This window comes from Vipera berus (assembly GCF_964194415.1).
Source record: "Vipera berus genome assembly, chromosome: 8".
Lineage (NCBI taxonomy): Eukaryota > Metazoa > Chordata > Lepidosauria > Squamata > Viperidae > Vipera > Vipera berus.
This window is the reverse complement of record NC_138211.1, coordinates 7,495,348-7,511,167: the sequence shown is the minus strand read 5'-3', so window position 1 is coordinate 7,511,167 and position 15,820 is coordinate 7,495,348. Positions and strand designations below refer to the sequence as shown.

At 46.4% G+C, this 15,820-nt stretch overlaps 1 protein-coding gene across 5 annotated transcripts in view; it reads right to left on the bottom strand.

Annotated features, from left to right (window-relative positions):
- Positions 1 to 3,894: 3,894 nt before the first annotated feature.
- The window catches only part of ARHGAP32 (Rho GTPase activating protein 32), a 133,522-nt gene continuing 121,596 nt past the window's right edge, over positions 3,895 to 15,820 (bottom strand). For 2 of the 5 annotated variants that reach the window (XM_081333460.1, XM_081333461.1), the window contains 4 exons: positions 15,640 to 15,714; positions 13,871 to 14,740; positions 12,160 to 13,088; positions 3,895 to 11,148 (listed from right to left, as the gene is read on the bottom strand). In XM_081333460.1, the coding sequence (XP_081189586.1) occupies positions 8,905 to 11,148; positions 12,160 to 13,088; positions 13,871 to 14,740; positions 15,640 to 15,714 (4,118 nt within the window). In that variant the 3' untranslated portion in view covers positions 3,895 to 8,904. The remainder of the gene's footprint in view (positions 11,149 to 12,159; positions 13,089 to 13,870; positions 14,741 to 15,639; positions 15,715 to 15,820) is intronic. The other 3 variants (XM_081333462.1, XM_081333463.1, XR_014027175.1) reach the window with 2 other exon arrangements.

The following is a 15,820-nucleotide window of genomic DNA, read 5'->3' as shown; positions in this document are numbered from 1 at the left end:
AGCTTCCAATTTTTGAATACTGAGCATGAGCAATCTGCTTGATGTTTACTGCAGGTTGAGGTTCATCAACTGGGGATTTTTTCAAATAATTTCCTTTCTCCCGGAATCTCAAAAGTACCTGTCTAAAACTAGAACCCTCAATATCACTTGTTATTTACTCCTCTTGGTTCAAGGATTCGGAAGGTGGAATTGCTAACCTTAACTAATTTATAAAGCTCTTTTTATGCTGGTAAATTCCTGCCTGGGTGACTTGCAACTACGGACCAACTTTTTGAGCCCGTGGGCACTCGCACAAAATGGCTGCTACAGGAGGCCTCTGGGTGCACGAAATGGCTTGGCAGAGCGGTCAGACACAAAGCACAAATTCCTCAGAAGACACACTGGAAAGGTTTTTTTCCCCTCACTCTCTCTAATCGTGTAGGAAGCCTCCCTCACGTCCCCAGTCAAATCTGTCTTTGTCACTTAGGGATGAGGTGAGCACACTTCCGTCAAAATACCGAGCTGGTTCCATCTATCATTTGTATTTCCTAAGAATACTAATGAAGCTTCTGCTTTGTTGCCTGCCAGCTACATGGAGAAAGGTTTTTTTAAAAAAATACCGGCGTTCCAAATTCAAGTCTTCTTGTGCAAAGCTTTCTGGATATTTTGGATATGTGCTCCCTAGTCACTGCCTTTGTTTGGAGGGGGTGTGTGGCAGGAATGGAAATCCAAGGTATCAGGAGTCCCCCCACACACACATTTCCCCCCACTCCCCAAGTTGCCTTCCCCTTCTAACATTTATTTTGAACTTCAGTTTGGCTCTTTATGACCCAAGTAAAGAAAAAAACAACCACCCATCTTTCATGTGACAAAGACACTATCTCTGACACCCCAAAGCAAATGTTGTATCAGCTGTTTAGCCGCACTCAGCACTTCAGCCACTTAACATCACCTCAGCTGAGAGGCTTATTAATAGCCGGAACAATCCGGCTTTCTGACAGCTCCTATTGTTGTAACACCCACAAAGTGACAACGCTCTACAGATCACCAAGGACCGGGAGGACTCAAGCTAGTGTCTAGCAAGAGGCAAATGATAACTCCACAAGGCGAGCCTTCCTTTTCCCCATTAGTATCCTCCCAATTTAAATTTGGGAATGTTTTTAATCCAAATGTCAAATTTCCCTAGACTAAAACTGAAAGGGAGCACAGAGAGGATTCAGGGGTGGGGAAACCTCGGCTCTTTTATGACTCGTGGACTTCAACTCCCAGAATTCCTGAGCCAGCATGGGGGAACTATGGCCCCTTCATGACTCGTGGACTTCAACTCCCAGAATTCCTGAGCCAGCATGGGGGAACTATGGCCCCTTCATGACTGGTGGACTTCAACTCCCAGAATTCCTGAGCCAGCATGGCTCCATATGGAAACCTCTCCCTTTCTCCTCAGCGTGGCCGCCTCAGGAATTCTGGGAGTCATAAAAGAGCCAAAGTTGCCAACCATTGGAATAAATATTTGCAACCAGGTTTGTTGTCCCGGACAGCTCTGAATCTCACCCAAGCCCCTCCATACAGGAGGAGGAATGGAAGGATACTCGCAATCCTTTTTTGGAGTTGAGGGCCAAGAATGGAGTTGAGGATGGCCTGGGCAGCCACCCAACATTACGGGTGCCACCTTTGTGTCCTTTACGAATAGCAAAAGCTTTTGGTGTTTTCACTGGTACACTCAAGTAGAAATTAAGATGTTTGGTCCAACAAAAGGAGAATAAAGGGGGATTGTCAACCAGTTGGAACCAGAATTAATTAATGGTTAGGTTGAGGTCTATCAATACAGGGCTAAAGTAAATATTCTGAGATGGTCACCTATAAGCCCTTCCAACAGAGAAAATTTATTTTTTTTATTTTTTATTTTAATTCCATTTATATCCCGCCCTTCTCCGAAGACTCAGGGCGGCTTACAAGCTTAGCAGATGTTGCAAGGCTGGTAAGTAAAGAGGGGAGAGGGGAGAGGGGAGAGGGGGGAGAGAGAGAGAGAGAGAATAAAGGAAGAGTTTCATGCTATTCTTAGACAGGACACTCAGAAAGCCATCAGATTTGACAGAACACGTTTTAAATCATACTTTTCTGCATATAACCCACTTGTATTTGTTAAAACAAAAATAAAATCCTCAACCATGACCTGCATATGCCTAAGCTTTAATGAGTCGCACTGAGTTTCAGGGGCCCTCAAGTGTCACAGAAAGAATTGCAAAAGGGAATTACTGCCCCCCAGTGGCAGTGAAGAGTATTGGCTGTTTTTTATTCCAACTGAACCTGTGCTGTGCAAAATCTATTATTCTAAGCAGGGATTAAGTCACTACGCTTGTGCGTTCTCTTCCAAATTCTTTCTTAATCAAATTCACTTTTAAGTGGTAACCCATGTCTCCTGGTGACTGACCCAGGGCAAAGTCCCCTAGTGGGCTTTCATGGCAAGACTGGAACCCGTGGTTTCCCAGCTTCTTGCCTACTGCCTTAAGAGCAGATCAAACTGGCCTTATAACTGGAGTTTTTATTTTGTGACCTTATCCAGCAGGAAGTGATGGCTTTGTGTAAAGATAATCTGAACAAGCTCATATGGTAAGGGCAAGAAATGTGTTCAAATACAGGCCATTCTTTAAAAATTAATATAATACCAATGCTTTCTTCTCCCCTGTTAAACTTCTGCACTGGAAGCCTGCGGCCAGCAATTTATTCTTTCGCTGGCTATTCTTATGCTGTTTGGGGAGCATTTTGGCTGAAGAGAGGAGTAAAATATGCTTGAAATAAAAGCGGGCTGCAAACAAAGTGTGTTTTGATTTCCTCCACGTAAATAGCAGTCAAGAGTTCCTGCTTGGAGGGGTGATGGCTGGGGTATGAAGTACATAACTAATAACCCCAACAACCACATTACTAGGTCATGCCCCTGAACACAGATGCAGTTAAGTAGCACATAGTTATGACTCACATCACTATTTGCAATTGCCTAATGCAACTATCTAACGTTCTGGAACTGAAAACGTCCCTCTATTTTCTCTCCTTTTTTTAATGAAGTCTTGTTAAATTAAGGTAAAGGTTTCCCCGCACATGCGTGCTAGTCGTTTCCGACTCTAGGGGCCGGTGCTCATCTCCGTTTCAAAGCCGAAGAGCCAGCGCTTGTCCGAGGATGTCTCCATGGTCATGTGGCCGGCATGACTAGACGCCAAAGGCGCACGGAACGCTGTTACCTTCCCACCGTAGTGGTCCCTATTTTTCTACTTGCATTTTTACGTGCTTTCGAACTGCTAGGTTGGCAGAAGCTGGGACGCATAACAGGCGCTCACTCTGCTACACGGCACTCGGGATTCGACCCGCCAAACTGCCGACCTTCTGATCGACAAGCTCAGCGTCCTAACCCACTAAGCCACCGCGTCCCCCTTGTTAAATTGGATACGCCCAAAAGTTAAAACAAAAATAGTGGATTTGGGCAAACCGATTCTTCTTATTCTGGGTAATATTTCCTTCCCCCATGAGAATAATCTGATAAATTTCCCAAGAGCAGCAACTCTCTCCCATATATGGTGACCAGTGGATTGTCAGGTAGCGTTAAGACGCCAAAACTGTAGGAAGCTTCAATAGAGTTGAAAGCTGGGCATTTTTTATTTATTTTTAGTTGTTTTGGGGGACTGTTGTGGAATTGAACAGCATCTTTGTGTATACCTTGACATACGTTTCCACAGCTTCCATTTTTAAAAAGTGATTGTGTGGTAGTGAAATAAAGACAAAGGGAAAATTGTACTGTCTAGAAATTTTTAAAAAAAATTCAGTGTTGTACTTCGTGGTTATTGTTGACAGCTGCTTTTATTTTATTAAATTTAGATGCTGCCCAGCTCTCCAATACGGTGACTTTGGGTAGCTTAGAACAGGGGTCCCCAACTTGTGGGCTGTGGCTGATTGCAACCAGACTGTGGAAATGACAGGCGAGTGTGCGCACCCTCATTTGTGTAAGCAGCAGGCGAGCACGTGCGCTCCATTTGCAGCAGGCACACATTGCACACCACTCGCACAAATGGAGCTGCATACGGGCACACGCTTGCAGGCTACTCAGCGGGAAACATCCCCACACTCCCCACCCCGCCATCCACAAAGCTGGAAACGTTGGGGAACTCTGTAACAGAACACACACAAAAAAAGTAGAAAAGCAATTAAAATGGTTAAAATGGTACAATTATGCCCAAAAAAACCCCACCCCAGAACCAAGAACGGTCTTGTTTTGCAAAAAAAAAAAAAAAAAAGCTTGTGGTTTCTATTGTGTTTATGCAATACTTGCTGAAATGTAATTTGGACTGTTTGATCCTTGAACCTCACTTGCCTTTTTAAAAAGGGCTTCAGGTCAGTAACAGGTAGGGGAGAAAATTTTACTTTGAACACTCTTCGATGAAGTAGAAAAGATCTGTGGGATGATAGTGATGTTATGTCAAAAGAGTACCAATCATATAAGAAAGAAAGGTCAAGCTGTATGATGAACATAGTAAAATGAAAACCAGTTGTTTTTAGCTCCGATTTCTCAGGTTGCACGGAAATTATAGGTGCAAATGTGAATTTTGGTGTTGATAAGACTCACTTATGTGTTCAGGATATGAGAGATAAACCATTGTGCTTGGAAAATCATAGTGGTGTTATCTGTCATGGGCAATTTTAATGCTCCAGACTACGACTTCTCTCTATAAACTCTGCAAATGAAAATACAGGAAAAATAACGGAGACCACAACGTAGACTTTAACCTGGCTTCATTAATTGCTGAGTTGTACATCTGAGGTTTGTGGGACTGTTAGGTTGTTCTGTTTTGTTTTTAATAGCACAAGACACCTGAAGTCTGGTCATAGCATTACAGTACAAATTAAAAATAAGAATAGTAAATGAACACATCCGCCCCCATACAGCGCGGAGAAAATGAGAATCTAAATATTTACAAGGGAGGGGAGGAAGTGGGAGGCACAAAAATATTTACACAAAAGAACATGAGCTCGTCGGCATATACATTTTATACCAGTTCTTACGCACAAGAGTAAAAAAGAAAAATAATAAAAAATAAGACACTCTATAAATTAAAAAGAGAACACGTGGGAGAGCTCCCCAATCTTTCTGACAGGAGTCTCTCATGTGGCTCAAAAAGACGGGTCAAGTTTCCACAGCAGGAAAATAAAAACCACACAACAATCATTTCTTGTTCGTTTTTGCAATGGAGCTGTACAATATTAAACTTACTGGAAACTCTGAAGTCACTGAGCACATGTTAAAAGGCTACCATGCCCGTTGCCTGAGTTTCCACAGCAGAAAAATCTGGAGAAAATGTCATGCCGAAGCCACCTTTAAAAATTAAATTCGGGATCCTCTAAAAGTCTACAATACCATTCCCAAACGCTGCGTTGTCAGGCTAGTGATGCTTTTTTTTTAACCACCAACCTGTTGAATTGAAACGGGGCGTCTGGGAGAATGCGTACAAGGGAGGGGGGACCCATCTCTCTTGGGCTGAAGGGGGAACATCGCTTCAAGAAAGTTGCGTTGCGTGTGGTGGTTTCAGCCAGAACTGTGCAATTCTCGTTGTGACCCTCCCTTCCAAGCGGTAAGGCCCCCCCCCCACCAGATTATGTCTGCGAAGACCTAGGCACAATGTTTTTCACTATCGTCTGCATAAACTTTTACCCCTGATTAAAACTTTTCTTTAAAGTTAGGAACAAGGATGCAGGACCTACAAAAGCCCGCTAATGCTACCAAGGGAGGAAAAGGTTTTCCCCTTAAGCACACATACAAACCCTTGATTTAGATGGGAGCATATTCTACAGTAAGACTCTGAAGTGTCATCCATAGAAGAAAATAAACTAAGGGAGCAACCGCTGAGGTTCCCATCCTCATCAGACTCCTGCCTGGGACCGACGGCCAGTTGCCACAGCTAATCAGAGCTAAGGTTGATGGCTGATCCGACAAGCATGGATTTTTAACCACCTCAACCCCCAGTGTTTGCAGAAAAAAGATGAACAACACTTACTCTTCCTCCCGTGTGGGAGTGGAGTCTGGATTGGGTTCGTTAAAGAAGAGGGAGGATGTCTCCTTTAAAGTTCAGTGTTCCAAAATTAACCAGGGTACGTGAACAGGCCTGCATAGTTAATTCTATGGCTTTCATGGGGGTGGGAAGGAAAGAGGGCTTTAAAAAAATAAATAGCGATAGAAATACAGGAGGAACAGAGCGATGGTCGCAGCTCTTTCAAAAATCGGGAAACTTTGCTGAATTGATGCCATTAAACTCTTGGCACGGCACTTTCCCAACCGCGCAGAGGCCCCACGCGACAGGCGACAATATTTGGTGAGCGAACGCTCAGTTCCACGTCGAAATTAAGTTTTGGTTAAATGCTTTAAGGGGGTGGGCAGGCAAGGGGCCCAAGGATGCAGCTCAGGTATTTATGGCAATAATTGAAAACGGTATTAAAAAAATTAAGTGGAGTGGGCTCTTCCTCCACTAAAAAAAAAGAGAGGAGGGATCATATACTCGTCAGCTCGGTACAAAAGTGACAAAAGCAGGAGCTACAGACATGAAAAGGAATCTGCTTGGTTCTGAGCAACAGATGTAAGGGGAGAGAATACAAGGAAAAGGAAGATACAGGTTTGAACTCTAGGTCTTGCTACCTGAACCTTAATTATCCTAAAAGACAACGGTATAGCCCTGCCCTAATCCTAGAGGAAAACCGAACAACGTAATTCAATGGCTAGAACCCACAGCGGCCTTGTGCCACTCATGGGTTACAACTGGGCTTGCTAGAAGGGGCAAGGAAAGACCTTGGCAAAAAAACAACAACAAACGTTTGCTTCCAGACATTAAGTGCATTGGATGTCCCTTCCTCTGTTTCTCACTTATGCAGCATAAATAAACAAAAACAAAGTTATTGTTATTGTTGTTTAAAAAGGGGTGGGTGGGTGGGGGTAAAACAGATGTAAGCTTAAATCACAGTGAATTTTCTGACCCCTAAATCTCTACTGAAGACAATCGGAACCTCAAAAGAAATATGCATCAGAAAAACCAAAAGAATTTCATCTGACTGTAGCTAGGGGACAATCTGAATAACTGATATTATGCTGGTTTTGAGAAGCTTCTGTTACCCTTATGAGTTACCTCAAGGCAAACCTGAGCGTAGGTAGTATTCTGGGTTCATGCCCATCAACTACGCTGTTAAGAAGGGCCCAGAAACAGAGAAATGGCACAGGAGCTTCCCACAGGCCTTATTCTAACTTTACATTGTTGTGGTGATCTCAAAGAAGAAAGCACTTTATTCCTGGGATAGACTGGCCACTTTGGAAAACTTTTGTAGCGGAGCATTTACACGTTGTTTGAGCTAGCCTAAGGCAGCATGAAAACCCAAGCTCTGGCAAAGACACTGAGATTTAAGAGCCGTGCATATTTATAACTTCTCCAGAAAAGCAATTCAACACAGTGTCCCCTTTCAATGGGCAAAATAAAAATTTGAAAAGTGGGAGTCAGCTGTGTACTCATAGGGCACCTACTTGCACACAGGTCTCCCTAACAGAATGGGGGAGCAAGGGACTTGCCTCCATCATCTGCTACCAGTATCATGCTGGCTGGGAGTGGTGGGAGTTTAAGAGTTCAAGTACTAAGTACCCATCTCTATCCTATAAACGCTACACAACAGGTGCATGTGTGCTGTGACGTATTACACTGCCTCTTCTGTCAAACCAACTGGAATTTTCCTAGATCTGTAGTACCTTCACCCTTTTATAATGATGACCTTATCATGACCAGTTGATAAGCAGCACCGACTGACCCTTCAGAAAGAACATAGAATTGTTCCCTAAGACCAGTGTTGGTTAGGCTAGGCACAAGGCTACTTAATATGAAGTTGAAATAAATTTCCATTGTTGGGACAACGAAATGCATCACAATTCTATATCTATGACTGGGGGAAGGAACACAGCACGGTGTTTCTCAATGGCTCTCACTCAGGAGCAAATCCCTGGATATTCTGTTGTTCAAAAGCTTTTTTGCAAGCTTTTGCTATGGAAAAGATCTTCAGGAAGATTATTCCCTTTATGAGATAATACAGGCACCACCTGGAAATGCAAAGCTCTGTTGATAACATACTAATGGTTCCTTACCCTCCCACTCCTAACTTCTCAAATATATGAAACAGCTTATTACAGATTTCTTCATGGGGAAATAGACCAGGTTACATGCCTTAGACCTCACCACCTTTTTATAGATACTAGTCGCCCAATTTGTGACTGGCATGCACCTTGACAAATTATGGAAAGCAAAATTTAGACAAAAAAGATATAAGAGGAGGTGGTACAATTAAAGGGAGAATTACACACGATGCAAAAAAAACACTTTTCCTCGAGTTTGAGGCGTAAAACCTGAAAAGACCAAGTTAAAATATTTACTAAAGCTTGGCATTCCATAAAACTTCCTCTAAATGATCACATACAAGGGACTTTTGCCTGGAGAAGAAATGTCCATCAATACATACATCATGCGTGTGTGGCTTGGAAGGACAGTGACTGTGAAGGGAAATGCCATGGTTTGAAATCTATGGAAACCGAGAGTCTTTCACAGTGCAACTCGTCTCTTCGTTCTTAATTCTGCTCCTCCTGGAGACCGGTTGCGTCTTCAAGTTTTAACAAAAGCCTGTACGGTTGCTGCAAGCTACATTTAAACAATGGAATAAAACTATACATTTAGTGTTAAACCAAAAAAAAAAAAGGTCCCTATAAGCGGCATGAGGACTAGACAGGGCAGAAACTCAAGAGGGCTAAAATGGAAGGAGTTGCTTTGTGTGTTCGTGTGCATGTTTGTGCATCATTGAAAAAATAAACCAGTCCACTGTCCAGCAGAGGCTGCTTACACTCTATCCCTTCGGCCCCCAAGCTCACTCTGCGTGGACTTCCGTCTCTGGCCTCTGAAGGCAAAGCTCAGATGGTAGGAAGGCTCCTTGGCCCAAAGCTGTGGCGTAAGTCCTACTATGTGGATGAGGAAAAGAAGGTGCAACTCCTCCCCCTCCTCCTCCTCCTCCTCCAGAGTATCCCCCTCTTTGGTGCTGAGGCATAGTATGGTAATCATCCAAATTATCATACTGGGATACCACAGTTGTACTTTGGCGTTTGCCAAGGGTTTGGTATGGGTACAGGAGACCGGCATCCCGCGGTGTGCTCTCAGAGTGCTGGAACCGGAGGCTATGGCTCCGTTCCGGCTTAGGTGGTGGTGGTCCCGGAGGATGCCCATAGTGCTCACTCTCTTTATAGCAGTCTCTGGAGTGCTTCTCAGCCGGAAGTCTTGATCGAGCCCGTTCGCCATCCGGCCTCTCCTCAGCCAGCTTTGCCTCTTTGTGGTTCAGTCTCAATACGTCGTGGTTGGCTGGGAGGTATTTTCCACTCGAGTGCTGATACGTCAGGGATTCCGCGGGTTCCAATGGGTGGCCCTTTGGTCGGTAATCGGGGTAGGAAGGGGCATTTTTACCCTCCAGCGGCTGCCTGTGGGCCGCTTCGTGTGCAAGGTGCATTCTGTGCTCCATGGAATTGCAACCGACCTCGTGCGGATTTCTGCTCCTGAGACTGCTTTGTTTCTGAGGGAGCAGAGGTTTCTCTGACTGTCCGTTGCCATAACCCCCGCGGTAATGGGCTCTCTCAATGTCAGGCTCTAGCTGGGGCCCGTAGTAGTGTTCCTCTCCCTCAGTTGCCCCTCCCTTGCCTAGGTATCTCCCTTCTTTCCCATCGGCCACAGTCAGGAGTCCAGTTTTCCCAGGATCGGATTTGCTGCGCAAGTGAACGATGTCTGTGGCCCGTACCTCCTCTTGCAGCAAAGGGGCTACGTTGTCGTACTGGGACATGACCAGCCCCTTGACTTTCTGGCGAGCTCGACTCTCTCGGCGGATGGACTGCATGCAGTATTTCTCCATATCTTCCAAGTCCCAGGAGACATATGTGGGTTTGGCATCAGGGGCAGGCGGCACATCCCTGCTGACGAAGCTATGCTCTTTGCCCGCTAGGTGCCCAGGAGGACCTCCCCGAGAGTAGGGAGGTAAACCGGGACAGCGATAGAGGCTCTTGGTCGGTAACTTGGAGTAGGAGGCAAAATCTCTGCCCGGGAGAGGATGGAACTGCCTCAGCCTCACTGTGCCATAAGGGTCCAAGTCGTAAAATCCACCCTCGCCTGCGGTGTAACAAGGAACGCTGGAGGAGCTGGAGTAAGGGCTGTATCGGTAATGAACGCGGCCGTTCTCAAAGTACGGTTGCAACTGAGTGACGTGGTAGTCACCGTGGGGCTGATATGGCTTGTACTGGAAGAGGGGTCTCGGGCAATAAAGGGGATCGTCGTCGGGAGGCACCTCGGTGCGAGAGATAGGAACGGATCGGATGGCGGAGGGGGTGGACACGTGCAGGGAATGCACCCTTCGGATGGTGGGGTAGGGCGGAGCTTCCTCCGCACAGCTGCTGCTCCTCAACGTTGGGCTTAGGGAAGACAGATATTCAACCCGGCTGCAAGGCTTAGCGTAATGGACGTATGAGCTCTTTCCTTGACTGGCGTGGGAGTTATATCGGGAGGCCAGGGAAGGGGGGGTCTCCGACAGAGAAGGATAGCCCGGGTGCTGCTCAGACTTGCTGTGGAAAAGGTGGGGCTGGCTATTTTCAGCCCTGTATTGATGAGCCGAGGAAGGTTTGGGATGCGCTGGGGGCTCTGGCGTGCTTTCTGACTTGGAGGGGGGGAAGTAGGCAGACGGAAGGGACGCCTGCTTAGACAGGCTCGGTGGCGCCAGCACATCCTCTGCTGACAGGGGCAATGCGGAGGAAGCCATAAAAGCATGGAAATTGGCAGGGTTGATCGTATCGTTGCTGCTGGAATGCATGGTGGCGGCCAGCTTACTCTCCATTGTCCTCACCGGGGGTGCTGGAGGCATGAAAGCGTAGGACGATTGAGCTGGGACAGACTCGGACCTCATCTGTAAAGGTGGAGCCCTGACATTTTCTCGGGCTTTCTCCAAATGTCCCTGGTGAAACAGAGCCACCGGGGTGGCCGAAGTGCACTGAATTGCAGCACTGGCCTCAATGGCCGAGACGGGAGCCGACTCAGCTGTTCTAGGCTCCAGCAATTTGTCCGGAGTTGCCTCTCCTTGTACCTGATAGAAGAAAGCACAAAGATTAGTTATAATCCCCAAAGGGTTGCCGAGATGAATACCGACTTCACTTACCAAACCAAACTAGCCTTTTTCTTTAACTAGCAACTCAACAGTGCTTTTGCAAGGGGGTGGGGGTGGGAAACAAAAGTACAACTTTTGACGGCCGGTGATTTATTCACAGCCAAGACATCAATCAACTTTTTATTCGCTTTTCATTCACTTCAACGGGAAACGTAATGAAAGGAAGCAAGTCAAGCAATTTCTACGAATTGATACTGCAAATTTGGGGTGACCTTACAGGTAGGCTTTTTTCAAGTATTCTGCTGCCACAGCTTGCCCATATATAGTAGCTTCTATCCCTGTAGGCGGGGGAATTTAAAAAGCTGAATCTTAAGCAATGTTCCTGTATCCTTCGTTAACCATATGGCATGCATTAGTTTACTACTGCCGTGTCATTAATGAAAATGGGACCAAATAGGCAATGGAAGGATTTGGTTCAAAGTAGGTCCCTGTGGAACACCACGATAGTTGCTTATGAACAATCTTACTATAGTTAACTAATGTGTGACAAAATAGCACCCCCCCTACTGCTACACTTAATTTAGAACTACAGGTTGTTATGACCACCCTAAACTTCATCCAAAGGAAACCGAAATGTTCTATTTGACCACTCCTAGGACATCTCCATCACAGCATCTTGCCAACCTCTCGCTTTCTTAGGAGAAACCGGCAACCAAAGTCTCAAATGTTCTGTTTTCTCCCAGGAGCAGCTAAAAGACCCTGGAAAAAGCTTGAGCGCCCTATACTCGCCGTGAGGAACGTGGGCAGAAGAAAAGCCATGAATTAAAACAGGAAAGAGAGGCCAAGTAAAAACCAAGTAAACCAAGGTGGGGGAAGGATAGGAGTAGATGCCAGTTCATGTTTGAGGGCAGAAACTTTTTCCTGAATTACTATGGACAAAAAAAAGTGAGGGCGGAGAGAATGGAGCCCGGAGCCCAGTTAACGTTTTACCTGGCTGAAGCCTCCTGAGGGTTTTGTGGGAGGAGTCTGTCCCACGGCCGGCTGGTCCCCTGGTCTTATGGGTAGAACTTGGTGACTTCCTGTAGGAAGAACTGCTTCCCCCCATGTAATGTTGCTGGTGCCTGTGGAAGGCTGAGTTGGGACGTTCTGTCTGGACAGGCCGGGATTCGATTTGCCAGCTGCTGAGTGGTTCTTCATGACGCAGGCCAGATCTGAAGGAAAGTGAAGTCTGTCCTCCATTTGACAGATGGGAAGATGAATCCTGTTGGCCTGGATCTGGTTCTTATCCAAAGGGACACCAGCATGCAGAGGAGGACTTTCTAGTGGCATCTCCGTTGAAGATGATTCTGCCTGAACAGTTCGTCCAGGACAGGAATGAAGATGACTCTGATCTTCAGAGGCAAAAGATTCAGGAAGAAGGTGCGTGTCCCCCACTGTACATGGATAGAAGTGGGAGTGGTCCCAGCCCAGGTTAGTACCACCCTGAAGGTCTCCTGCCATGTTATTGGAGAAAGTGGAGTGGTCCCGATGTTCAGATGTGCCAATGGGGAGATGGTCGTCGCCTTCAGACGTGCTTTGGGGGCCCTGAACTAAAGGCAATCCACTTCTCTGAGGATCCCCAACCGTCTGAAAATTAAGTGGGTTCTCTGGCAGAGAAGCATACAGCTGGAGCCTTTCTGCAGTGCAGCCAGGATATGGGTGGAATGTTTCCAAGGTTCCCGCACCCTCACTTTTCCCACAGTTGCTACAGTCTGAATAGATATCTGGTTTCTTCTGGGATTGAACTGAAGCTTGTTGTTGGGCAGATTCGGCCAGGGCAAGAGCCAGGATGCGTGCGGCATTTTTTGGAGGTGGAGGAGGGACAATAGAAACAGAATTGACTGGAACAGAATCCTGGGGGGTGTCAGGGGCAACGGCTCCTAGTGGGAAGAAGAGTAGAAACAAAACAAAACAAAACGAAAGAGAACGGTTTACTTTATCCTGTTAAGGAGAGTGAGCAATTCCTACAGATCACTATAAAAAAAAATCATAAGTTTTTTTTTAAAAAAAATAGTCCAACATTTTCACAGTGGCCGCTCCTTGGCGCGACAAAGTGCGTCTTCTGCCATGCATGCAAAACAGGATAGCAGTTCGGTGGGGGAAAAAGCACGGGAGATTGTCTAAACGTTCCTGTTGCAGTCCTAACGACTAAGGCAGTACGAAAATGCCAGATCGCTTGATGGGATCTTTCGCAACAACTTAATCACGGGTTACTCAGGGCCAGGAAAAAAAATGGGGGGGGGGGAAGGTCCCTCCTTCGAGTGCAGCCAAATTTATTTATTTATATGGTTAGTTTAAAAAAAAATAACGTTTTATCAGGAAGCGTTCTGATGGAGAGAGATCGTCTCCTGTTATGAAAAAAGTGAAGAAGAGACAGGGCTATATAAAATATTCACAGGGTTTGTGGGGTATTTTTGTTTGTTTGTTTGTTTTGTGTGCTACAAGGAGGCTGCAGAGAAGCTTAGGTTATTTAACGTTGGCTACCGAGACCCACGCAGCATCTAGAGGCTCTGGAAGACACATACTTTTGTTACTGTTATTATTGTCATTACTACTATCATCATTGTTAAGAGTGTTTCCCCCTCTTTTTAAAGGCGGGCAGAGAAGCAAGAGCTTGGCGGCTTCCGAACTTAAAGAAAAAATGCAGGAAAACACACTGTACCTGGCTGTGTCAGTCCAGAAGGTACAGGTTTACTCTGACCGCTGCTGAGAGCAAGTTGTTCCACCTCTTCTTGAAGCTCTGCTTTCTCGCTATCTCCCGCGTTCTGGACTTCATGCTGGGCTTCCTCGCCGGGCCTGCTTGCACTGCTCTTCAAAGGTGACGCCATGAGCTGGGAAAGGGACACGCCCGAAGCTTCGTTGTGGTCAGCGTTTTGTTTAGTCCAATCCAAAGGGCCGCCGCTCTCCGACACCCCTCCAGTAACCACATCGGGCATTCGGCTGGGGAGAGCATAAGGAAGGGGTTCGGAGGCAGGCGGCGGCGGCGATCTGACTGGCTGTGGCCCTAACTTGGGGGAGTAGGCACAGGAGAAAGACTGGCGTTTCGAGGGTTTGTCTTCGGCTGGGCTCAAATCGAGAGCGAAGAAAGGACTTGGGTTTTTCTCTTGATAAGGAGAAACTGGCTCGGAGCTGGTGGCGCTGCAGGGCGTATAAGACAGGCTGCCCGAGTCTAGCTCTTTTTTAAAGAGGCTTGGCTTGTCCTTGCTATAGTCCGCTGACTCCAACATGGAGATGCTGCTGTCGAGACACTCGGACTCTGCTTTGGGGGGGCTGCACTGAAAAGACATGGGATCGAAATCCAAGCTAGCCACCCCGATCTCGGGAGGGCTCAGATCAACGTCCTCCGACGACCTGGGGGAGATGAGGGCAGGAACCTGCAGGTGTCCCTCGTCCCCGTCACTTTCTTGGTCGGGGGGCAGATTGTCGTAAGAATTGCAACGATTCAGGTTCCCCAACAATTCCCCGTTGAAAGAAGCGGATAAAGCGTCACTGCTCGATCTTGGTCTCCGGGGTCGAAAGAGTTTAGATTCACCTGGCCCCCCAAAATAAGAGAGAGAGAGAGAGAGAGAGAGAGAAAAAGACAAGTTGTGAATACTTTGCCCAGTTATGGAAATGCTCCGGTTATGTAAAATGGCCAATTGCTCTTTGCTTTTCCGTGAAAAATACACAGATATATTCTCTTCTAAGTCTTTGTAGTTAGAATACACAATGTGCTTAAAAGTCTGGTCTGCCAGTTTACGCACCTACCTGCGTCTATATTAGCGTCCCCCACGGTTTTTCCCTGATAGGACTGGGGAAACGAGAAAGAAACTTTCAAGGCTTCTCTGCATCGTATTATTTAAGGGAAAGACTCTTTTTCTCCCCAAAATTGCACACACCCCAAAAAAGGCGGTGATAAAAAGTGACATGTTAAGGCGTTAAAAAAAGCACACATTTCTTCACCTAATACAGACACAAACGTGCCTCCTGAGACCTTTGCCTCCTAATTCTTTGTAGATGTGATATTTGCTGAAGTAAGCATCTGTAGAAGAAGCTCTTATAGGGACGCAGTGGCTCAGTGGGTTAGGACGCTGAGCTTGTCGATCAGAAGGTCGGCAGTTTGGCGGGTCGAATCCCGAGTGCCGCGTAACAGAGTAAGCGCCTGTTACTCGTCCCAGCTTCTGCCAACCTAGCAGTTCAAAAGCACGTAAAAATGCAAGTAGAAAAATCGGGACCACTCCGGTGGGAAGGTAACAGTGTTCCATGCGCCTTTGCCGTCTAGTCATGCCGGCCACATGACCACGGAGACATCCTCGGACAAGCGCTGGCTCTTCGGCTTTGAAACAGAGATGAGCACCGGCCCCTAAATTTGGAAACGACTAGCACGCGTGTGCAGGGAACCTTTACCTTTAGAAGAAGCTCTTAGGAAAATATAAACAAAAGCCAACTTGCCATCGATAGCATGCAAAGATGAAAGAGACTCTTCGCTCTTGGTGGACCGCAGGGTTCCACTCTCAACTCTTCCTCCTGGCCAGTCAGAAACAAAACGATGGAATATATTTAAAATATGACTACGCATTCCCAGAGATGAAAATGTATTTGTCTAAAAACAGCGCTTCTCACTCAACTTGGT